The sequence below is a fragment of the Falco cherrug genome, chromosome 8 (genome assembly GCF_023634085.1).
Source record: "Falco cherrug isolate bFalChe1 chromosome 8, bFalChe1.pri, whole genome shotgun sequence".
Classification (NCBI taxonomy): domain Eukaryota; kingdom Metazoa; phylum Chordata; class Aves; order Falconiformes; family Falconidae; genus Falco; species Falco cherrug.
In genome coordinates, this window is record NC_073704.1 from 31,322,299 (window position 1) to 31,347,257 (window position 24,959).

At 40.9% G+C, this 24,959-nt stretch overlaps 1 protein-coding gene across 2 annotated transcripts in view; it reads right to left on the bottom strand.

Annotated features, from left to right (window-relative positions):
- The window catches only part of ADCY5 (adenylate cyclase 5), a 223,838-nt gene that overhangs the window by 36,203 nt on the left and 162,676 nt on the right, over positions 1-24,959 (bottom strand). For both annotated transcript variants that reach the window (XM_027804760.2, XM_027804753.2), the window contains exons 6-8: positions 22,290-22,448; positions 21,163-21,304; positions 10,674-10,814 (exon numbers count right to left, since the gene is read on the bottom strand). In XM_027804760.2, the coding sequence (XP_027660561.1) occupies positions 10,674-10,814; positions 21,163-21,304; positions 22,290-22,448 (442 nt within the window). The remainder of the gene's footprint in view (positions 1-10,673; positions 10,815-21,162; positions 21,305-22,289; positions 22,449-24,959) is intronic.

The following is a 24,959-nucleotide window of genomic DNA, read 5'->3' on the forward strand; positions in this document are numbered from 1 at the left end:
AAGCAAATTAAATGCTTCACTTCAAACGTTTCCATTTCATATGAAAGATCCTTCAAGCAGAATTGCCAAAAATGGAATTGTTATGGAGAAAAGTCTGCAGGATTATTTTAGGAAAAAACCCCTCAAACACAGCTTCTTAAAAACTGGACATTTATTACAGGAGATCTTTCTTATTTGCTCTGAAGGACTTTGTCAGGATACAGAGCAAATATACCTCTAGGATCCGGCTGTAACCAGAGATTTTCTCCTCTATCCACTAAAGAGCCTGTGTCTCAATAAGGTATCAAGAAGCCTTTTAAGTGGAGGAGATGATTGCACGCACTGGGTCACGCTGCTCACCCTGTTTTGAATTGGGAGTGAAATTTCCCCATAGGTTTTGGTTAATGTGTTTTCACCTCCTCCTACTTTATGGGCATTGCTCGGTCCATTGAAAAATCTGCACTGAAATTATTTCCTTCCCGTTGCACAAGGCTGGGGCACTAATGACACACTCCTCTTTTTTTTTTTTTTTTTTTTTCTTTTCTGCAGCTAGCAAACAGTTTAGTTTCTTTCAGACTCAGATGCTTTGCTCCAATTAAAGCCCTTTGGCTCAGCATAAGGCTGCTCACATGAATTGGAATGGTCTGTGCTACACACAGGTTAAACACTAAAAACAATCAATCCTGCAGAAATATGGTCTACATGGATTTGCCTTCATTTCTGAAAGATTAACACACTCATGATCTAGTAGACAAATTTCCAAGCTCAAGCAAGAAGTGAAATAACAGGGGCTGCTGTGTGTTTATAAAGCCATTCTCCAGCATCCCTGATCTCACCTGTCTGCGCGTGCTGGAGGCTGGGTAGCTGGGCTGGAGCTGTACCCAGCCTGTTTGGGTATAAAGCAGGTTTTGAGCTGCACAAAGATACGTCAGGGCTGGCTTTCTGCACACAAATATACAAAAATCTGAACATCCAGAAGAAACAGCTGATAAAAAGGAGGTGCCAATAATTTAGGAGAGGGGGAGTAAGGGGGTAGGAAGAGAAACAGTCAATTCCTGGAGTTAAGTATGCAGATGCCCTCTTGACTGCTTATGGATTTGTGCCCAGCAGACCGAAGCAGTGCCAATGGCTTTCTAGGGTGTTATGAAGAAAAAAGCTGGGAAATTGTCAACAGGGATGAAAATGGCAAAAGTGGTGATGGCTGCAAGAATCAGATTCTTGTTCACAGGAGTTCAAGAATAGCTCCATAATCACGATGATGAAGTAGCCCTTGTTAAGGCCAAAATTCCTTTTCTCTAGAAGGGAATATAAGGCATGAGACATGTCTTATCGCAGTGCAGTACTAATGGATTGCTGCGTATAGGACATCATACAATTTTTATTCAGTCTCATTTTAAATGTCCCTGATACTGCAGTTCTCCCCCTTTCCCCAGGAGGCTGCATTATTCTGCCATCAGATTGCAAATGTAAAGGTAATAGCATTTAATAATTGCTCTGAGACTAAGACAGTTGTCTCTATGACTTCGGGAATATTAATCCAAACTTAGCTGAATCAGCTCCCTTAAAAGCACTACTGCCTACCAAAGAGCAGTCCTGATCTTTCCTCTATCCTACGTGAGATTCTTTAAAAATCAGATTTTTTTATGGCAGGTCAGGTGGCTCTAAATTTACAAGCACTTACTTTTAATGACCATCCTCAGTGGGATTAGACATGTGCAGGAGGAAAAAAAGAGGGACTGTTATATTACTGCATCTGTCCCTAAGGCTTACTATTTTATGTGGGATACTTCATGAATATCTATTGTGCTAAAAGCTCATATGACTGCCATCTCTCTGCTTGACTTCTAAATTAACTAAGCCCTTTTCTTTGAAGATTAAAACTGGTTCCTTAAATAGAATGAGAAAATGTTTGTCAAAGCCATGACAAGCTGACTGCTATACCATAATGCTTCAAATCAAGAACCATTAGAAATAATAATTCTAACTTTGAGAACATTAGCTGAAATTATTAGCATACTGTAAATATGCAAAAAGAAGTGGAGCAGACTTTACATCCTTCTAACTTTTCATTTAGCTCCAAAAATAAGACACTCGAAGGGCTGATGAGCTCTATGACCTTCTTAATGGCAACATGGCTTGGAAGCATGGATTCCACTTTAAAAACTTTGCTGGCAACTCCAGCAAAAATCCTAAGAGCCAAAAGAGACAGAGAAACTAATTTTTCTTGCCCTCTGTTCACCTCTAGAAAAAGGTTGAAATGGGACTTACATGATGTTAAAGCAGAAAGCAAAAGAACTTTAGACTTGGGGACAAAATGAGCTTTGTAAGAGGTCAGGCCACCTTGCAAAGCAAAGGTGCTTCACAGAGACAGTGACCATGGAAAACAGAAGAGGAGAGCGACAGGCTGAGAGTGGATGTACTTAAAAAACAAACTTGGTTTGGCCCCACTGCAAAACTAATTATTCACATCTGTTTTTAGCAGTGTTACACTTTCAGCCTTTGTCCCTGTGGTCAGAAAGTCAAGGAGACAAAGATAGATGCTGTCAGGTGTAAAAGCAGAAACAAAACTGAAGGACTTCAAAGTATTTGAGCCAAAAATAATGCAATTTCTATACCAGAGTCCAGAAAAAACTGGCACAGAAAATACTAAGCCCGATAGGAAGGATATTTAACAAGTATCTAGGTGCAGAACAACAAACTGGCAGAAAACCAGTTTATGAAACAGATTATAAGATGAGTGTGTCTGCTATAGCTGGAACACAGATTAATGAGCTCCAAAAAGGAAAACTGAAGTGCTCCCTCTCTGCAGCCCACCCCACCCGATAAATAAACTTTCATTCCTCTGCACTGCTCACAGATGGTGAACCATTCTACTTTGTTCTACTCAAAATGATTTTGTACACAGTCCCCAGCTGGTAGACCAGACCTGGCCAAACCCATGAATTTATTTAGCCCATCAGATTTATATCTGTAGAGCACAAGTGGCTGCTTTTGAGATAGGTTCACCCCCCCCTACCCCCCACCCCCCTTACTTTTAATTAACTTCAGGCTCTGAACTCACACATCTGAGAAGTGTAGGTTGCTGACACTTCCCAGTTTTCTGTAAACTCTGAATCCAATTTTTTTCAGTTCAAAGCTCATGTTTTCAAGTGAAATAGTATGCGGTTCTGCACCTTGCCTGTGAACAGTTACCAAAACTTGCAAAACAGAAAAAGACATTAAAAAAGGTAGTCCTAGAAACGCTCTGAATCAGTTCCTGACTCCTTAATCTTTGTCCTTACACCTCTACACTCCAAATGATGATAAACACAACCAACTTCCACAGAAACTACTGTCAAATAGCTCTCTAATCAGATGCAGACAGGCTGAATTCAAGCTTAACCAGCCTTTACTGAAGTCATCCACTGGTGCTGGCCAGGGCTGCTCACCCTCCCTGAAAACCAGACCCAAACCTGCTGATCTGCATCTTTTGGTCATTTAAGTTTACTGTCCTGTCTGCCTTAGGAAGCTTTGGAAATCATTCTGGTAAGTGCCACAACTCCACCTCTGATGTCCACCTGTGCAACGCTGCCACGAACATCAGAGAAAACGCTTCTGTGAATAAAGGCAAATTGGTATCTGTATTTCCATAGGCTTAATTTAGTCCCACTCAGAAACTGTTTGATACTTTTAAGTAGCATCTCAGTCCAAACCACCTTTTCCCGTATGACTATGATTTAGTCTAGAAAAGAGTACTGAATGGTGGAAAAATTATCAGTGCAAGACCTTCAAGCAAATATTAACCTCTACCTAAGTTTCACAGAAGCAGCTGCAGATCAGCTGTTGCATCTTGCTGATTCTTATCCCTCTTTTAAAGAATTTAATCAAGGATGATTGCAAGTTCTGACCAACTAGAGTAAGAGGTTTGCAGATGAGGATACAAAACTGTATGAAGCCTCTGAGAATCTGAGCAATATACAATGTTTCATATAGCTTCCACTCACTAATATGAGATCACATGGAAGATGCAAATCAGGCAAATCCTCTTTTCAGAAGCACCAAAGCTAACTGCAGGATAGGATTCCTCTCCTTGCTGTTTGTGAGCTAACCACACCAAATTTGCTATATAAAATCCAGACTAGACCAACAATTTCCTCGCAGGTCTACAGCAATATGTGGAGATTACAGCAGAAAGGATTGCTTGAGGGTTTCTCCCTGCTTGATTACGAGTTCAGAGGATTCTGCATACTGCTATAGCAGTGAAAAAATAGTGGGTCAAATTTGTCTCCATTGGGTGCCCCTGTCCAGCTCCGCTGACGTCAGTGTTGCTATTACCAGATTTAGCAGATGATTGCTGGAAAAGAGGATAATGGTGACCTTCAGTTAAATGAAACCTTTAGAAGGGGGGTGAAACCTCAGCACCTCATTCATGGACTCAAATCCACTTCTGTTTGACGGGGCTGCACTATTGACTGAGGAAAACTTGCCCTACTGAATTTTATTTTAATTTTTTTAATAATTTCTGATCTTTAAGTGGTTAAGTTGGCACAGCTACAGCATCTGTTCCTCTGAGGCGCTTGTTCCCCAATTTTGATTTTTTGAGTAACAAGAAAAATCTATTCTAAGGGCAACTTCGAGACATAAAGGGAAGAAGTGAGATGCATTTGTGATGCAACATGGAGAACTGATTTAGGACAGGGCAAATAGGACAAAGATTTATATTTTATGGTTGAATGACCAGGCTTGTAGATGAATGTTGTTTTGTTAGAAAGTAAACACCAAGCGATCATCATGTAGAAGATTGTGCAGAGCTGTGAGCAGCACCACAAGGAATCAGGCAGTGCCTACCTGAAAGAAGAGCTTGTTCTTCACTGCACCAGGCATATCCAGGATGCATTTTTATAACCTCATCTCACATTAACATCTGCATACAGTCATATTTCCTACACGTGTATAATACCCATTTGATTTTATTTTGGTTTTTACTTTTGAACGAACATCGACGTCATACACAATTGCATTGCAAATTAAATGCTTCATTGGTTTTACACAGACTCGTGACAGAAAGGTGGTCAGACTGAAATCAGTATTGCAGTCTTCAGAGTTTCCTCTTTCTGTTTCTAAACTTCCTAATGTTAAACGTCATCAGCAGCTGAAAAAATCAAAGGAAATCTGCCAGGCATCTACAGCCAGGCTCAGTAACCACATTAGCCACTCTGCTCACATTGGATTATAAGGACTCAGAGGTACCTGTTTCTGAAGTAAACCTTCCCAAAAGCATGTAACAGTGGAACAAGCTTAGCTGCTTAGTCATACTAGCCAGTGTGAAATAAATGATAGCTGTATGGCAGCTTTAGGATCCAACAGCAGGACACTACAGCTGAGTAGATCTCATGACACAATTAATGTTTTTTTGGGTTTTTTTGGAAGCCAGGCAGCATTAGGCTGTGTCAAGTCTTGTTGTAAGACCTCAAAAATGACCAACTTTTTCTGGGCAGCACTAATAAAACCTCAGTAGGAGTGCTGGGTTCAGTGCAGGTGCTCCCTCTTATTGATGAAACGGCAAGTGCTCAGAAGGGACCAAAACCAACCACCGGGCTGGAAAGCATCAACTAAGAAACAAACTTGATGAGAGAATTGGAGCTGTGCAGAGACATGGTAATAGTCTTCGAATACAGAGAAGATAACTGTAAAGGAGAGAAAAATACACTGTCCTTATCTACTGTGAATAGCTTATGTAGCACTGTGTTTTAAAATTGAAGTGGGGAAATTTGAAGTGAAACATCAAGAAAAAAAATCAAACTGTTGAAAAGGGTGCCCAGCAGAACTGTAGGGGTTTCATCCTTTGAGGTTTTTAAACAAGGGCTAAACAAATACCTGTGAGAAATGTTATGGGTATAGTTGGCTCCTGAACGAGGAGGGAGATCAATGCCTCAGAGTTCTGTGCAGCCTAGATTGGAAACTCTGTAAAATCTTTACATCTATCTCATGTTATTCTTATATTCTTTATTCCCTATAAATTCTCCTGATACAGAGGTTTTTTACATTATTTTTTCTATATTTGCAAAGGATTTTGTAATGTCCCTCCCAACTGAAAAGCCCTGAATAAAATAAATAAAATGTTTTCAGGAAAACCAGGAATTACACAAGCTCCTTATGCAGCCTATTCTTTACATCTAAGCTTTTTCTTAACTTAGATCTTCCTTGCAGCAAATTAAGAGGATTATTTTTAATCCTGCCTTTTGCAGTCATGGAGAAAAAAGATTTATCATTATTTCTTACCTTCCCGTATTTGAAGACTTTTCTTTCTAATCAGTCCTCTCCCTTCTAAACTAAACAAACCCAATACTTCAACACTTCCTCACAGGTCACACCACTGAAACTCTCCTAATTTGTAATTTTCTCCACTGGACTCTCTCCAGTTCATCCACATGCTCCTAAAGGATTGCAATCCCAAATTGGATGTGGTTTTCCAGCTATGACCTTACTAATGCTGAGCAAGGTAAAAGATGCAAGACAATCATTTGTCATCTAGAACAGCCCTGTAATTGTGGAAGGTATCAACATTTGCCTTTTTATCGCTGTTTACAACAAACCTCTTTCAGTTTACAGTCAACTACTATTGCCAAACTTTTTTTAAAATCGTAGTTTTGTTTTGCTGATGAAAACTGAGACATGAGGATTATTTCCAGAACTCTAAAATCCATCAATATTTATAAAAGCACTCTGAAATCTATACTGGGAAAAGCAAAGTATTTCTTAGTGGTGTATAAATATTGTTATAGCTATAAATATACCTGTACTTTCAAATGCTTTCAAATCGGTTTATTTTTGACCTTTTAGCAATTAAAAACTAGACCAGAGAGACAGTGGGAAAGACAAGGCTGGTGTATGGAGACTTGGGGAAATGCTGCTCCTTTGCATATATCACAAGCAGCACAAAAGTCTGTATTTCCAGAAAGATACAGTTACTGGTCCTGGACTGACCGCTTTTGTTTAGGAAACAAGAAAACGTGCTGTAAAAAGCAATAAAAATAGAAAGCAGCTGTGCTGCTCTTATGCCGTGCTCTGGCTCTTTTCATACTTTGTATACAGCCACAAAGCTGACCCTGTCCAGGCTTCTCTGCCTGCCCAGGGCGCGCGAGGCAGCCCTCCACCCACTCCACGCCAGCAGCATCACCCAGCCCAACAACACGGGCTCCCAGGGCCAGGGCCGCAGCAGAGGCTGCCAGCCCGGACCAAGGCACTCTGCCTTCCCACCCCATTTGTATCTGATCTTCCTCTGCTGCAAATGTTCCAGTTTCTTAGGGGCAGCCGCTGACCCAGCAGCCCAACCCAGCACAGTCCCCAGGACTGGCTTTCGCTGGGCAATGGCTCCACCAGCTAATGAGGGGCAGAGTCAGCAATAGGCAACGTCAGCGTCTCCTGCGTGCTGCCTCCCTGCAGGCTCTGCATGGCAAGAAAGGCCACCGCTGAGCAGTAGGAGGGGAAAAAGAAGGATTTGGGATGGTCTGGAAAGCAGAGCAGTGCATGAGGGAGATGGAGGGATTGCTGGGATAGGTGGGATGAGGTGGCACAGCTGCATATTCCAGCTGACTCAGGCCCCAGTTTGCTACAGTAGGACTAGGAAAATAACTCCAGTTTTCCAGGACATTTTAGATTACTGCTGCATGGACATGCGTAGGATATTTTGTCTTATTTATGTGTGTGTGCAAGTGCCTGAATAAACTCCTGTGTGACCAGGGGAACAACTTAGTCTAGGAACATTGTGGAAGTCAGCTGGACCCAGCAGAGGTTAAGCTTTGAGCCACAACGCAGAGAGAAGCGGGGACCAAAGACCTGCCCATGCCACCAGCTGGGCTGCTCTCCCACACAAACCCTGCCAGATGCACTGTTGGTGTGCACAGACACGGAAGCACGTTGAAATGTCATGGTATAAGAGAAGGGAGAGAAAAAAAGGAATCTATGGCTACCTTTGATACTAATTCATCTCATCCAGGGCTACTAATATACCCTAAGAATAGAGGCAGCTACCAGCGCCAGCATTCAAAGGAAAGAAAAATGGCCAAAATAATTACGTTTGCTATTAAGTATACAAGTTCCCTCCCAAAAATGCAATTCAGGGAACTTTAATATTATCTTTCAGGGAAATGTAAGTAGTGCCACAAAAAAACTCTCTCTTTTTTTCTGAAAATGCGATTGTCTTCCTAATGCAAAATGTTCTGTTTGTGACAAAACCCTGTGCCCTTAATAATCATCCATATTACTCCCTACACACAAATGTATTAATATCTACATATCAATATAATTTAACTGCACATCACTGCAACATTACCTGGCTCCTGCCTGAAGACTATCTCACAACTACCCTTATAAACACCTGTTTTGAAATTACAGGGCTAAGGAGCTCCAGGTTTTAAACAGAAAGGCAATGTTGCACTGCCTGCCTCAGCGTACTACTTTAACTAATCCAACCCTACGTGTTCCTAGTTTCCAAGAAAAAAGGCCACATATAATTATGTACAAGAGGTCTGGGGGAAAGGTGGGTGATGTGGCACAAAGAGTACATTTTCAAGAGATTTGAAAGCTGGTGCAGCTTACCAAGATCAACGATCAATGACATGTCATCCCAGAGGAGCACTGAAAAATGCCTTTTTAGTTCTGCTCCCCTTCTGTCTGCCTGTATTTTCTGTTTCTAAGCAAGCAGTTTGCGGACAGTGTGCATGTTTGTGTAGTCAGCACGCACTGTGCATGCATTTAAGCACACACAGCACCCATATAACACAGTATTAGAGATTACAGGCAAATAAAGTACTGTGCAAAGCTGGGTAGTATAAAGAAATGCATATTTAAATTAGAAGTTAACACAGAGAGAAAGAGTTGAGACAGGAGATGGAGAAATTGTTCTTATGATCTAATCAATAAAATGTCCATCTAGCAGATACTGAAATGGTCTCTAGGCCACAGAGAGCAGCATGTTTTCATTTTGACTAATGCATCTCAAACATAAAGCAGCGGGAAATACTGTAAATAACAGACGTTTAAAAATAGTACCCAAGAACAACAAAAAGTCTAGCTGAAAATAATACATCTGCATCACGTTTAAATTGGTTTTCAAGAAACAGCCTGGCACATGCAACATCAGCCTCTCAAAAAAGAGCTTAATACAAGAAGTAGTATGGAAGTAGATTGAGTGGAAAACATTTTCTGAGCTGCTGGATTTATAAAAAAGTAATACTGTTACAGGGAAAGTTTCAACAAAATGGGGTGGGGGGGGAAGAGAGAGAAGCTTTTCCTTCTAAAAGTGAGGGGCAGTGAAGTTTTAGGACTCAGCTTGATATTTCAATAAATAATTATGTTTTTCCAACTGAACAACAGCTAGACACGGCAAACTGTAATTAACACCAAGAAGCATAATACCGTTTGGCATGCTTACACCTTGTTTCTGAACAGGAGGCTGCAAGAAACCCTTAAAAGCTATTCAAAGAAACTTGTAATTATAATTATGTGCTAGTGTGATTAGGCTTTTCTAATAATGTCATGCCTATTGAGTGCACCCTATTGAAAGGCCAACATAAAAAATGCACTGTTCCACTGATCTGTATGCTTATGTCAGAAGCCCTATTTGGAGATCTGAGAAATGCAAAGAACATTACTATGGAGATTAAGAAATTTGGTTTAGCACTGTAAAATAATATTATGAATGAATAATATTAACACCAACTATTAATAAATGTGCCAGCATTTCCCGTTAGAAGACAACATATGTGGCTGCTTATAGCTATGCCAACATTTTTTTAAGCTGTGGGAGTGAATCTCATGTTAAAAAGTTCTTTTAATACTTTAAGGTTTTGATAACCTGGAGCAGAACTTGACTATGGGCAAAAAAGTGGCCAGCAAATACACAGTTTTGACTGTGCATGAAGGATCAAAACAGCATAAATAAGGTCATAGAGCAATCCGATTATGCAAGCAACTATAAAGGTACTAAATATTTTTATTATTATTACAAATAGTCATTATAATAGAAACTCTTGTCGCCTTTACGGCAGGAAACAAATCTATCATCTACACCTTTATGTAAAATAAGCCATAAAAGTGCTCTCAGTCCAACTGCGTTGATAAATAGTTCTTGTTAATTTTCATTTAGAAGGACTGAAAGGTATAAGCAAAAATGAAGATGCCTGCTACCTTAATCAATCCGTGTACTTGAGAACATATTCTCAAAAGCTAAACACAGTGGTGTGACTCCTGAGGACCCATGGGTATACGTGGGTATGTAGTTATAGAAGGTGAACAGCATCTGGCTGTTACAACGTAAGCAAGAAACCTTTGCAAGTGCTGAAGTCTGTAATGATCTAGTACAAGTGTATATCAGCTGCTGTTTGAATACTTGGGTTACCGAGCAATTTTTGCAGATGATCACGTCTTCCACACAGCCTAGATGAGTTTACAGCATGTGGGACAAGTTAGACAAAAGAGCCTTCCTTGTGCCACTCAGCCTCCCTTCTCCTCTCCAACAACTTTGTGCCTCATCTGACAATCACTCACCTCCAGATGTACCAATTATTATTATTTCTGGAGTCAAAGTAGAATTTACCACCCCCATTTGGAAAACACTCTTGGGGCTGCGAAAACCTTCAGACAAAACAGGGAGGATATATAATGATGTATTAAGAAGAAAATAAATTAATGTCCATAAAGCAAGGCATTACCATTCTCTTCATCTCCTTGGAGACCTGATGAGCTCCAAGGTGGTTATAAAAGGGCCGGTCAACACCCCAGTGTGGTGGGTTGTGGCTGATGGAATTAGCACGTTGACGATTCATCTTGGCTATTGTGGCTTTCTCATCTTTCTGAAATACAAACAAGAGAGAAATGCAGAATAAATTTTGAAAGGTTTACATAGCAGTCATTCTCTAAGCATCCTTCACTTCTGATCTCTCACTCCAGAAGATGGTTTTGCATCTTGGACTTTAAGAAGTGACCACTGATCAGGAGCAGTCCTGGTCCACCATTTCTTTTTCTTCTCATCTTTTAGAACACTTGCCCCTAAGTGGTGCCCGCCATTTTACACCTTGGCTTGTTTTGAACGACCACCACAACCTGTGTAAACACAAGGAGCATTCCAAAATGGAGATATCTAATTTTTCTTTTTAGTAAACAATAATTTCAGATAGGAAATTGCAGTTTCAAGCTGAGATACTACATAGAATGCCCCTTTCCCCTCTGCCAGCCCCCCCCTCCCCCCCCCCCCCAAAAAAAAAAAACCCCGAACAAACCAAGACTGGTGCATCTGCAAGAGAAATGACACACAGAGTGATCTGGTTGAAGAACAGGAGCCTTGAAGCTCCTTGCAGCTATGGGAATAAAGGACACCTTTCTCTGTAGGTACAAGCCAATAAGTTTCCACACTTGGAAGAGCAGCTTCCCAGACACACTAAGGAAAGCATGTAAATCTTGCAAACAAATTAACAGCGTAGCTGTTAAGGGCAGTGGTATTGCAGCGTGTGACAAAATAGTCTCCTCTACCCTAATGCTAGCTGCAAATTTTATCATTGACACTAGCTTTCCTGAAGTCTGGACAAAGTCTTTGGGTTTGTTATATAGAGCTTGTTTTGAATCTTGGTTGTAATTGGAGCTTACTGCAATGTTTGCACAGGATCTGTCGGAAAGGTTTCATTCAAGCTCAATGCAGTTACAAGAGCACAGAAGTGCAGCATGTAACTACGCTAAACAACAGGCTGCTTAGTTCCTTATTTTGAATATATTCTCTAGCTAAAAACACAGGCAGGTTTCCACGTGGAATGTGTTCTGCAGAAACACAGGATTTTATTGCACAAGACCAAACCCTTTAATCTTCTTGAGCAAGAACTGCACTGGAGATTTGCTCCATGAGGACTGTGCAATTTACCTGTACTGACTCAGAAGGCAGAGGAGTGGCAATTACTACATCCTTGCTTAAAAGAGACAAACTCAGGAAAGCTTGAAAATTTGGACAGTAGGGATAGCTACTCTACATGGCTGTTTATTACTTGAGAGATTAAACTTTTTCAAGAGAATCACTGCTTCCATGAGATTATTGAAAAAATTAGACATGAGAGTTAATTTTGGATTTCAGAAAGTGTTCGGACAACTGAATAATTTAAAAAGAAAGCGTAAGTCGTTTTAAACTCTAGAATTTTGGTTCAAGTGTTGTATGACAATACAGGTAGGTCTGCACTTTATTTTTTTTTTGCCTGGAGTCTGCTTTCCTTACCTATTTATTTTGATTCTCCACTATTCACTGTAACTTATACCTGTCAAGAGTTTGTAAAATACCTGGTGTTATTTCCATGGTAACCGGAGAGTTAAATGTCAAGCGTTATGCTGCCTTAAATTAATTTTTTGAAAGGAATTTTTAAAAGCCTGCTAAAATTCAGCACTGGGGAAAGCTGCCTGATTGACAAGCATGGGAAATCATCACCTCTTTTCTTGCAAAGAAGAGACAGCTATGATGACAACATTTCCCATGAGACCACAAGCTCACCACACAGGTACAAAACGTTTCAAGCAATGTAGCGCTGCAGGCTTCGTGGCCACTAGCTGGGGACATGGTGACACTTGTGACAGGGGCCCTGTGCCAGACACCCAACTGGCCCTGTAACAGTAAGTGGCAGTGGTCATTGCAGCTCGGGGCTGCCAGCAAGGATCTTTTTCCACCCAGCCAGGCTGACATGGGTAGGATCTCAAGTAAACTCAGTGGGAGCAAACCTAAGTGAGCTGTCAGCTCCCCGGGATGTTTGCTGGGGAGAACCGAACATGCTCCCACACTGCACACCCCCAGGACAGCAAATGCCTCCCACGTCACCTCTTCCCCATATTGAACCCACCACCGTTTCATCTGCAAGAGCTGAAAACTCCATTGCTTGGCTCCAGCTGAATTTCACATGAGCCGTCATGACAGAGCCACGGGATAATCTCCAGGAGAACTGTGTTTTAAATGTTCCTAAAAATACACTAATGTGATGCAACGCTGATGTCCAGATTTGAGCTGGTTTGAGGTTTTGTTTTTCAAAAGTCACTGCTTTTTATGGTCTCTGCCATCACTTGTAGCACTTCGTGTGTTTTCAGTTATGCAATCTTTTTCATAGTTATGATTCTTTCTTCTATGATGTGATGCCAGAAAAGTGGTAGAAGATACAGTTTCATTATTTCCAAGCAAATATATATTGCTTTCTATAATAGAAGTGACACTGTCAATCCATTTTATTGCAACTTAGTGAAAGGTTTTCAACCAAAAGCAATCAAAAAACCCAGACACTGAAAGCAGTCCAGGGACCTATGAAAAAGCAAAGCTATTTGGTTACATTGCAAATACCTTTACATCAACAGATGATAAAAGATACATACAACAGGTTTCCCTCCATGAGTTAGTAAATTTGGTTAGAATTTGGAAAAGGCCTTAATGTCAAAAATCCAAGCAGACCTATGGTGGTTTGACCCTGGCTGAACGCTACGTACTCATCAAAGCTGCTCTGCCACTCCCCTCCTCAACTGGACAGGGGAGAGAAAATGTAACAAAAGGTTCATGGGTTGAGATAAGGACAGGGAGATCACTCAGCAGTTACTGTCCCGGGCAAAACAGACTTGACTTGGGGAAATTAATTTAATTTATTACCAATCAAAACAGGAAAAAACACCTTCCTGCCACCCCTCCCCCCTTCCCGTGCTGAATTCCCAATTCCTCTATCCCCTCCCTCTGAGTGGTGCAGGGGCATAGGGGTTACAGTCAGTTAATCACACATCATTTCTGCTGCTCCTTCCTCCTCACACCCTGCCCTGCTTCAGCATGGGGTCCCTCCCATGGGAGACCGTTCTCCATGAACTTCTCCGACTTCAGTCCTTCCCACGGGCTGCAGTTCTTCACGAACTGCTCCAGCGAGGGTCCCTCCCACAGGGCAAAGCCCCTCAGGAACAGACGGCTCCAGCCGGGGTCCCCGTGGGGTCACAAGTGCTGCCAGCGGCCCTGCCCCAGCCGGGGCTCCTCTCTCCATGGGGCCACAGGCCCTGCCGGGACCCTATTCCAGCACAGCCTGCCCACGGGGTCACAGCCTCCTTCGGGCACCCCCTGCCCTGGCGTGGGCTCCATGGGCTGAGGGGACAGCCCGCCTCGCCATGGGCTTCAGGGGAACCTCTGCTCCAGCGCCTGGAGCCCCTCATCCCCTCCTTACTTCACTGACCTGGGTGTCTGCAGAGTTGTTGCTTTCACAGTCTCACTCCTCTCTCCAGCTGATGCAGATTTTAATTTTTTTTTCCCTTCTTGATATGCTATCCCAGGGGCCCTACCACCAGTGCTGATTAGTTTGGCCTTGGCCAAAAGATGGATTGTTTTGGAGCGAGCTGGCATTTGCTTCATTGGACATGGGGGAAGCTTCTGGTATCTTCTCACAGAAGGCACCCCTGTAGTGCCCTGCTACTGAAACCTTGCTGTGCAATCCTACTGCAATCCCTCTCAGCCACTGAGTGATCCTGCTACCTGCTGCTGCTAGTGCTGGTGACTCTGAAGCATCACTTAATCAATTTGAAGGGAATAAAAGACCTCACGTTTACTGACACATCTGGGTTGTTGTGGTTGAGGTAAGGGTGGGACAAATGGGTAAATATATTCTTCTGAGATTGTTTCTAACCTTGAGGTCAGGTACCATGATTTTCCATAGCTACATTAACTCTGGGAATATTTCCTCACACCTCCTGTAGAAGGTTTCCACTGGATTGTGAACTATGTTTCAGCAACATTTCCAATCAGATTAAAACACATATATACAAGCATAGTGAATTTTTGGTTTCCTACATGTACACCATGCTACTGTATTAACTTGAACAATTGTTGTTAATATCAATACTTACTGAAAAACATTTTTTAAAATCTGATATTCTAAAAAGTCTATCTAATTTATTTTCTGAAAAAAAATCACTTGTTCAGTGGGTGATGATAATAATAAACTCTAAAAATGAAGAATTAGAAGGATCACAGCTCCTCTGTGGAAATTTATGAGGATCCTTCCTCTGTTTCTTCCTGGCTAAGTGACAGCATGAGGACAATTTGCACACAGGGCTACCTAAGGCATAATAACACTGGACAGAAGAATAAAGAAAAGGAAGAGATGATACCATTCAGTCCTACTCATTACAGGTACTACCAGCAACAGGGGAAGGTGCAAAACCTGCTAACAGCAACAAGTTTTTCAGATTTAAAGTGGCTAAACTCCAGAAAGCTGTTGTGGGAACTTTTCAAATCTGGACTCGCAAAGAGACTGTAAATCTTATTCCCAGAGGTTTTATTGTGTTCCCACCACCAGTTCCCACACACTGAGCTACAGTAGTGCTATAGGAAAACTGCAGAAATAGCTGGGATTTTCTTATACTTATCAATTAAATCAAGAATGACTGTTACTTCTTTAGTGTGTGATAGGATTTTCCAACATATTGATCACTATCAGTGTAACAAAGCAGGGGAATTTGAGCATGGATCAGCCATTTCAGATTTGGCTACATATTATTCTTTAAATTGTCTTGAAGTCCAATTGACATGTGAATGAAGTGAATTTCTTGCAGTGCTACTTGTTCCAAACCATTGTCTTCATAAACCTACATGAGTGGAACCCTGCTGAGCTGTGATTAAATGTCTTAAATTGGGAATCGTCATCACATTAGATTGATTGTGTTTTAGGAGAGTCACATGCACAACATTTAAAGGACCATTTTGTTTCCTCAGCTGGATGGAGTTCCAGGACACTATTTAGAAAAGAATGAGAATTGTTTTTCTAGGAGTTACAGCCAAAGTTTTGTTGAGCTGTTTTAAGGCCACCAATAATAATCCTTTCTGAAACTGTTGTGTACCTGCTATTGTTAAAAGAAACACCCATGTTTACTGCAATTGAAAGACATTAGAAAAAAATAAACATTTTTTCAGTTTGCTGACACTGTGCACTCAGCACAGTGTTTAGTCAGCAGTATTGCTCATCTGTTGACAGTCACATTTTGTTTCCACTTGTATTCACAACAAAGCATTTCCCCAGACTTTTGACAATGATGAGGACAATAAAACTAACTGTAAACCTAAGGTGCTTTTAAAATCATTTCACCTTAATAAGTTTCCCACTCCTCCAAACACATACTTTTCCACCCTTCTCAGAGTAAAGCTTTTATCAATGATTAGAAGCTATGAGAAGGGTAGTTGTGATGGTTCTGCAAATTAGTGCAGCACCTGATCTCAAAGAAAAGAGTTGCCAACAACCACCAAGCAACATGCTCCTGTACAAACTCCAGAAACCTGGGCAGCACAAGGACTGGGACTACTGGGTACTACAACAATAATTAAACTGAGTACTGTAAGAATAGCAGGGATGTGACAGGATAGTAATGACTGGGACAGATATTTTGAATGAAACACAAAAGGACAAACATAAAAGTTGTGAAGGTGGAGGTACAGAGCTGTGTGTTAGCAATACTACAGTCTACAGGGTAAATCTAAAAAAAAAAGGAAGTATAACAGGAATAAAACCAAACCATTCTGTAGAAGGATAAAGACATTGTACCGAGTAATGCAATACCTCAGAGTTCAGTTTGGGAATCTGTAAAAACCTGGGTAATAGTATTAGTAATACTAGCTGATAATTCTGTTTATCTGGAAACACAGACTTTCATATAAAGAAATAAGATGAAAAGCCAATAATGGAGGAAAGGCAAAGATCTCCTTGGATAATTCCTGTATTTCTTTCACGCTAAGGTATTAAGTCCATTAGAAACACAAATTCAAATGAATGGGAAAAATACTGTATGAGAACAGAAGTCACCCTATATCATGTGAGGATAAAGGAAACAAGAATCTACATTACAGTAGAACTGAAGGAACAGATTATTTCTCTTCAGTCAATCACTATGACCACAGTAGAGGCAAAAGGGAAGAGGGATCATAAGTGTAGGGCTATAAACAGAAAACATGACTAAGCTGGAAGCAAAATTTAAGTATGATACGCTGAAGTCAGAAGGACAACCTCCACCCCAGATCTGTGCAAAACTGCCAGCTGCAATTTCAGTTCTGGTAACAGATACTTTTAATAACTATTTAGCTAGAGATCATGACACAGAACTTGTAGAGGAGCAAATGCTGGGCTTGGATTAACAACAGCCTTGAAAGCATCCAAGTTTTCCTAAACAGAAAAAATACAGTAGTTCTCACTGGCCTTGTTTTTTCCATAGAGCACTTGACAGTGCTGTGCTGGAGACTAACGGCTAAGACAGACGGGGAATACAAAGCTGGGCAAAAAGCTGGTTTCCAGTGAAATGGCAAGAGATGGTTTTGAATGAGGAAGTATTAGGCTGATTGGAAATTACTAGTAGAGTTACTCACTGATTACTCTCAGGGCAGATTTTGTTTAATTTTGTTCTTATCACATCTGGCGCCAAGTGTAGCGGTGACAGACTTTACTAATGAGAGAAGCAGAGGTAGTATTTAATAGATGAGAAAAAAGGAGTATTAGCACCTGACATTTGAGGACTAACATAGCAGAAATGGGACCCAAGACATTCAAGTGTACAAACTGCATGATCATTCACTTAGAGATTACAGTCAGAAACTTCATTATCAGGAATCACATTAGTTTATCACCAAATAAATATCAGACACCAAGATAATGCAACTACGCAAAAGGTAAAGGTTTCCTTTGATGATCACAAAAACAAAAAGCTTGCTGCCAGAGCTTATGCCTGTCTCTTCTTCATTGTGTGAACGCTTTATAAGAGTTTGTCTTAGGAGAAAAAAGGCTGAGAGGGAGAGAGAGGATACAATTGCTGACTGTCTGTCTGACAGCAGACGCCAGACCACCAGAGCAACCAGGCACCAGAGTAACCAGGTTTTAGAGCACCCCACTGTTAGCGCTAATGTGAGCAAACAAACCACAGAGAAAGATTCAACAGACAAAGATGGTGGAGCGTGTTAATTTATGACAAGAATTACTTTATATATATATATATACACACATACTTATATATATGTATATATATATATCAGCTTACATTACAATGAAATGCATGGAAACCATTTTACCTCACACAGTTAACACCATTCTATATTTTAATTATCAAAACAGTAGCTTAAGGAATTGAAAACAAACACAAGGAAAACAAATTTGAAGCTTTGGATCTATGCTTTAAAAAAAAAATACCACGAAAACATTTATCTAGGGGAACATAACAGTGCAAATAACAAAGTCACTCCTCCATTGCTCTGGGGTATCTGGGCACTGCCTTCTTCACAGGCAAGCGCTCACCCACAAGAGCAGCAACATCACAGGCAGTGCAAACAGAAAGGTGAAAGTGGATCTTGTGGTAAAGATGAGGAAAAGGAAACCTAAATATTTTAGATTTTAAAACTTTGCAGTTTATTCTCTTTCAATAGAAAGCAACTCTTCTGTGTACCAGATAGAAAACAAAGACTACATTTTCAGCTCTAGGGATGTTATTTAAAGACTGAGTGATCAGAATCTAACTCCCCCCCCCCTAAAACTGAACCAAATATATTCCAGTTAACGACATCCTCAGAAGGAAAAAGACCTATTTTCAAAGAAGAAGCTAGTCTGAGTTCCTGGAACAAAAATATTAGATAAATGTTCCTCCCATTTACTCTGTGCCAAAGAAATGGCATTAACATGATGAAAAAGTCAAATAAACAAAAAAAGACTGGAAATTCAAAGTTATGGCTCCCCATGGCAACACTAAGCAGAAAGGGTACAGAACAGATGCTGTTACATTTTATACATTCATCATAACTCCTGGTATTGTTTGGTTTCAATGGCTGTGGGACTGATGGACCAGGTATTCAGATAATTCAGGTCTGTCTGTGTGAACTGAGGAATAGCTCAGGCTCACAGTTACGTGGGTCAGCTGTGCATCTGGTTCTCAGGTCAATGCAAAGCCTGTGCCTTGTGTGTGAAGATGACAGGAACCCAGACACGACTCACAGGAACCCATTACTAAGTTAGGTGAACGTTTTATGGCCATTACTGGAACAGACTGAACTGAAAACCTGGCTAAATACATGACAAGAAGTCAATGTATTGACTTCCATCAATTTTCCAAAATTATTCCATCAAGCAGAAATGGAAGGAAAAAGTGAAGTGCTAGAACTTTGCCTAGCATCAGGTAAAATATTCAAGACTGACTGAGCTGACTACAGGAGAAAGCTTTTCTCACTTCTGATCTTCCTATTAGGTGAAAATGAGTTTTTAAAGAGGGAGAGAACTATTCACAAAGAAAATGGCTATGGGAGCAAGAAAGTTGCAGCAGTACGGGCAAACCAGGAACACGCCCCCCCCCCCCCCCCCCCCCCAACCTCTAATATCCATGATTTTGGGTAGCAGTTTCTTCATGTTTCAATTTAGCACAGTAATTACATCGGCTGTGCACATGTCCCAGTTCTTAGCCACCCTGGGGTGCAGTACATTAGAGATGCATTATAGTAGTGCCTAGAGACATCAGCTGAGGGCTACACTGTGTAACAGAGCTGCAATAAATACATATAAAGCAGTGAAAGAAGGGGGTGGGGGCATGTGTCATCGTTTTATTTTACCATGAAAAATCCAGACACAAAGATGCAAGCTCCTCAAAATCTAAGCCTGGAATGGAATCCCCCTCTCTCCTGAGTCTCTGTCCAGTCTCTTAGTCAAATGACAGCCCTGTGTTCAAAAATGAAGTCAAGTCCCAAGCGCACTGTGTCTCTGTTTTTGAGTTTTTTGTCTACACTGGCAATGAGCAGAATCCTGATCTTAGGTTTTCCTCTTCTCTCCAGAGAAACCCTCAGTTCTCCACTAGAACATGCAGACAACTTGGTGAGCACATGGTTTAAGAAGTCAATAGAGCTTCTCCACCCCAGGAGATGGGTCCTGACCATAAGGGTATTTTGGTTTATGTTCTAAAATCTACCCAGCAAAGAAATGGTTTAATTATAAACATCAGCTGGCCCACTGACAGGCAGTGATGCCCAGGAAACAATAATCTTGCACTGCAAGCTCTAATCCTCTTTTGAAGATTGACAATTGTTAATGAGATTTATCTTATGAGCAGATAGAAACCAAAACATCAGTCTCTCTCTTTAGCAGATGATAAGGGATTTTCTTGGAGATTTTTTACACAATATCCATTAAGGAGATTTGAGGTTTCCTTTCTCTCAGGAAATGAGGCAATGGTAGTGAAGTATTTCTGTATAGGTGTTACAGTTATTTAAATCAACCATGCTACTGGAACATGTCACAAACACTAATTCATATAATCTCATGGTAGTCACATTTACAGCTGGGGGAAGGTTTAATCGGTCTTAGATTCAGAAATACTTGAAATTATTTTGAATTCAGACTGATCTTTATATGCTTGTCTGTACTGTGAATAGCAAAGCAATTTCTATAGTGCAGAAATTACTTAAGAGACATTATTGGCTAGAATCAACTAGATGATCAAAAAGGTCATTTTCTAGTATTACAGTCTACCATTATTTAAAAGACTACAAACTAGTGATAACATCAACCTATTTTCTGTTATTGGCAGTGTCACAAAAAGAAGATGTATTGGCTGAAGTCCACAAATCAGTAATGCCCTAAGAGCCTTATTTTGTGCAGCCTGACCTGTGTCATAGCAGTAGGTATGATCTCATCCCACTGTCACAGTGATTACCCATCATTACGGTGGGCTAGATTTTCCCATCTTCAGAAACAGAGGCTGAAAAATAATGGTACAAATTGCTCTAATCTTTGTGTTTATGGCAATATGGTGAGCAGGTAAGCAAAACCACCTCTGTCTGTAATCTAAAGAGACCTTTGTGTTTTTAATCTATTGCTTTAAGAACTTGTACAAGTATCAAATTTAATAAAAAATGCATATCTATATTAACAGCATTCTTCAAAATTATTTTGAAAACAATGCAGGACAGTTTCTTTGATAGAACTAGAAAGTACTTGGTGCAGAAACCTTATGCAGAAGGTGGGGCTACATCCTTTTCTATGCATGCAAAAGTTCAGGAAGAGGAAAGAGAAACAGGAATTCTTGTCACTGAAGGTGAGGTAGTCAACTCACTCATCTATTAAGGTTGGTGTTCACTCTACTTTGGTGTGCTGGAGACCATCTAGTTATTAGAAGTATCTAAACCTGCATTAGTTTGTCTGGTCTTACCCGTTTCTGGCTGCACCGTACAATCAAGAAAGTCTCAATACTGTGCTCTTTCAGATAAGCGTTGCGTTCCCCTCCAAAGCCCAGCTCCACCTCATAGTCTCCATTGAGATAGTTCAGAGTTGCTTTTGTTATGTGGATGCGCCTTGAATGAGACAAAAGACAAGCCAGTTTTGTAGGCTCTGAAAAGTTATCTCCTAAAAAGCCACTTCTTGTCAGTGACAGGTTCCATGTACCGGAACAAACAAGCAATAAAACCCAATCTATGTAGCCAGGCCACTACCCATATAGATGTAGCATGGGATTTTCACCTGTTTTAAAGAAAGCAGGCCAGGAGGAATCTTAGAGAGAGCTGTGTTCACATTAAGCGTCTTACACATCCCTTTATAAGCACCTCCTTAGATACAAAGCACTCATTCTTTTATTCACTTAGCTCTAATGCACAGCAGATTTTATTTTATTTATTTTTTTTTTGCAAACACAGGCCCTTCACAAACACGTCTACTCAGTGGACACATGTAATATATACTGTAGCATGTACTGTATTGTTGTATCACGCTAATCACTGTGGTACAAGAGTGCTTTGTAGAGGTATCCTATCAAATACCATAGTCTTATGCTTTCTCCCAGAGCAAGATGGAAAGGCACTTAACTTGGCAGCAACTCAGTCTCCAGTTGGCCCATACCGTGGTGAAACAAGAACTGATTCTGTGCTCTCACAGGAATGTTTCAAAAGAAAAGGCTAGTTTGAAACAATGCTTCATACAATATCCATCGATAGCTGGGATGCTCTACAGCTAACACTGTTAGCATACAGTCACATCTCTTTGTAACTGTGACCAGCTCTGCTAGTGTTTGCTCACACTTGCTCATTTCTATTGTATCTATCAGCTTTGTTTCACAGAGAAGGAATTCAGTTCTTACCACAGAAGGATATGCCCATCTTAGCGTTTTGTACCTTCTGAAACCAAAGATATGCAGACATACTTGGAACACTACACCCACAGTTCATTTTACAGCAGAGACATAGACTCTCTGAACCCCTGTCTCCCATTTCCCCACCTCACTGTGACATGTCAGACACAAAACAACACATGGATTAACATGACAGCTTTGATGAAGCAACTTACCCAGCTTTGCCTCCTGCTTCCATGTGGTTGGCTAACGTAACGTCGTTGGACCACACATCAAACTGCCACTTCCTAAGGCCCAAGACCCCGCAGTGAACTCTCCCACTGTGGATTCCAACTCTCATGTTGACATTTACTCCTGTCACCTCCCGGACTAGTCTGAAAAGAAATATAGGAAGAAAGGACATCTCTAAGAATTGCATGGTTGTAGTCAGTGGAACAAACCTGCAGCCAGAACGCAAAAATCCATAATGGCCTATACATTATTCATGCATACACACGGTGCTGCTTATCCACATCAACAGGACAATGAAACAAAACCAGACCAGCTGTACTGCTCTTGGATGGCCTGGATGGCCAAGCAGAGTACTAATTAGAAAGGGGAGCTCTTGGAGTAAATCCATGTACTCTGAACTCATGGTCAAGATGAGAACTCATAAAATAAAATCTTTGGGACAGTAAAAGGAATAAAGTGTTGGTCGCTGATTTCCATACCAAAGCTGGACATAACCTGCCAGCATTCAGTCTCATTGAGAGTAACAGCATGTTGCAAAGAGAAAAAGGAAATGATTTCAGAGATCTTAATTTGTCTGTATGGCACCAAGCATCAACTCTTCCACAGATGAAATATGATATGTGTGTGAAATACCCCACTGCAGTTGGACAGCTTAAATCGGGCTTACAGCTGCAGTCAGAGCAGCAAAACCAGAGAACCACATCTATTGCAATCACTCCAAACAGGCAGCTACAAATACTCAAGCTCTGATTTTATTGAGGTTTTGGATAGTCTGCTTACTCCCAAAATTACTGCTGGAATACTTTGTGGGTTTTGCCCTTTTAGGGCAAAAGTTAACTTCAATAGCTGTTCACATGGAAAATATATTTAGGAACGTGGGTAGGGGAAAGTCTTGATAAGGCCATCAGAACAACTCTGCTTCTCATTATTGCTGATCACATCATTCCCAGAATGTCCACGTTTTGCAGCCAAATTCACCTACATCTCATAGCATGGACCTTTCCTCTGAGGTGTTATTTCCTTGAAACATGAAGTTGTCCTGTATACCTGTCAGATGTCAACCTCTTTAGTTTTCAGGTTCATCTAGTCCTTTCTAGATAACATCCTCTGGACAGGTAAAGTCCTCACAACTTCCTAACATCAACACAGATCTAATATTGATGCTTTGGTTATTAATGAAAATGAATGAATATAGACTAATTTTGGACTATTATACACTCCTTACAGTGTAATATGCCCTTTTAAAGACTTTTCTTGTGGAAACGGCTCCTACTCTCTTACAGTTCCTTTTTCCCTACAATCCCTATCTTACGTTTCACTATCTCGTTGCTAAAGTAACATTTATTATTTTTATTAATGGGCAGCAGAAGTTTATTAACTAGCGGGGAAGGGAAGGTGCATATGGCTAAGGTGCCACAGGCTTATGAACTGAAAGAGCTCCAACCACAACACTTGGGAACGCAACAGGAACTGGGGTAATGAAAATGCAGCTGCAGCCATAACCCTTGCAAGGACAATAGCAGCTGCAGCATGGGTACAGCACTGAGGAGGGAGGAAGAACTTGCTGCACAAGTGCTTGCTACAAACCCTACTGCACCCTCTGCCAAGACATGTTACTGACACAAGACCAGGGAACTTCTCCTAATACAGCCATTGACGAGAAGCTGTCTTTCTCCAGACTTCGCAGCAAACAAATGAGTTTGGTTATTCTTTATAGACAAATGAAACATCCTTTGCCACCTTCCTTTTTTTTTGTGTTTATTTATACCAGCAGTATCATGAGTATAATTCTTTCTGATCTGGGATAACACTCCCCACTGTTATTGTGATGTGATGAAATCAGCCTATGGGCAGGGCCTGGTGTTGGTGAAGCCTGCAATCAAATGTTCATTAGCTATTTGTTACCTGCAATCAAATGTTTAGTAGCTATTGGTTACCTTAATTGTGAAACCTCTTATCTTGATCCTTAGAGGAGGAGCAGGGGGGGCAGAAAGCAGGAGTAGTGCTTTCTGCAATAAGCAGACTTATTGAGAGATAAGATTGTTAAATGCATCCATCATACATCAAGTGGGAAACAAGTTTTAAACGCTGCTGAAGAGCTATTTGTAAACAAACACTGAGTGCACTTCAGCTCCATGTTTATTTCAAAGTAAGATGCGCTGCATTTAATCCATGAAGTCTAGACAGCCTGGTGTTACTCAGCCTTGTGGGGGATTACACAGCAATGTGTCAAGGTCTCTGGCTTTCAACAGGCCAACTACTGCAGAAAGTGAGACTTTTCTGAACAATGTACATAGTATCCTTATTGTAAGGCTGCTGGCTAAGAGTTGCTGCTTCTCATGTTTTGACAAGACACTTTGTCACCTGCTACTTAATCGTACTTCACGTGGAAGAAATAGCATCCTTTCAAGATCTACTGAAAGCTAGTTACTTGCACCTCCTTTTATTTTGCATTTTGCATGCAAACACCAAATGGAGACTGCTGCAAAGCAATAAAGTTTTAAACCAGCAAAGTAAAGGTAGGAAGACCTGACAGTGTACATTGTATACAAAGCAAAGGAATACTGCTGCGTACTGCTTTTTGGACAGGGTCTCCTGCGTGAAAACATACTGCTTTTCAAACTATGTATGTTATGAAAATGAGGCCGAAAAGT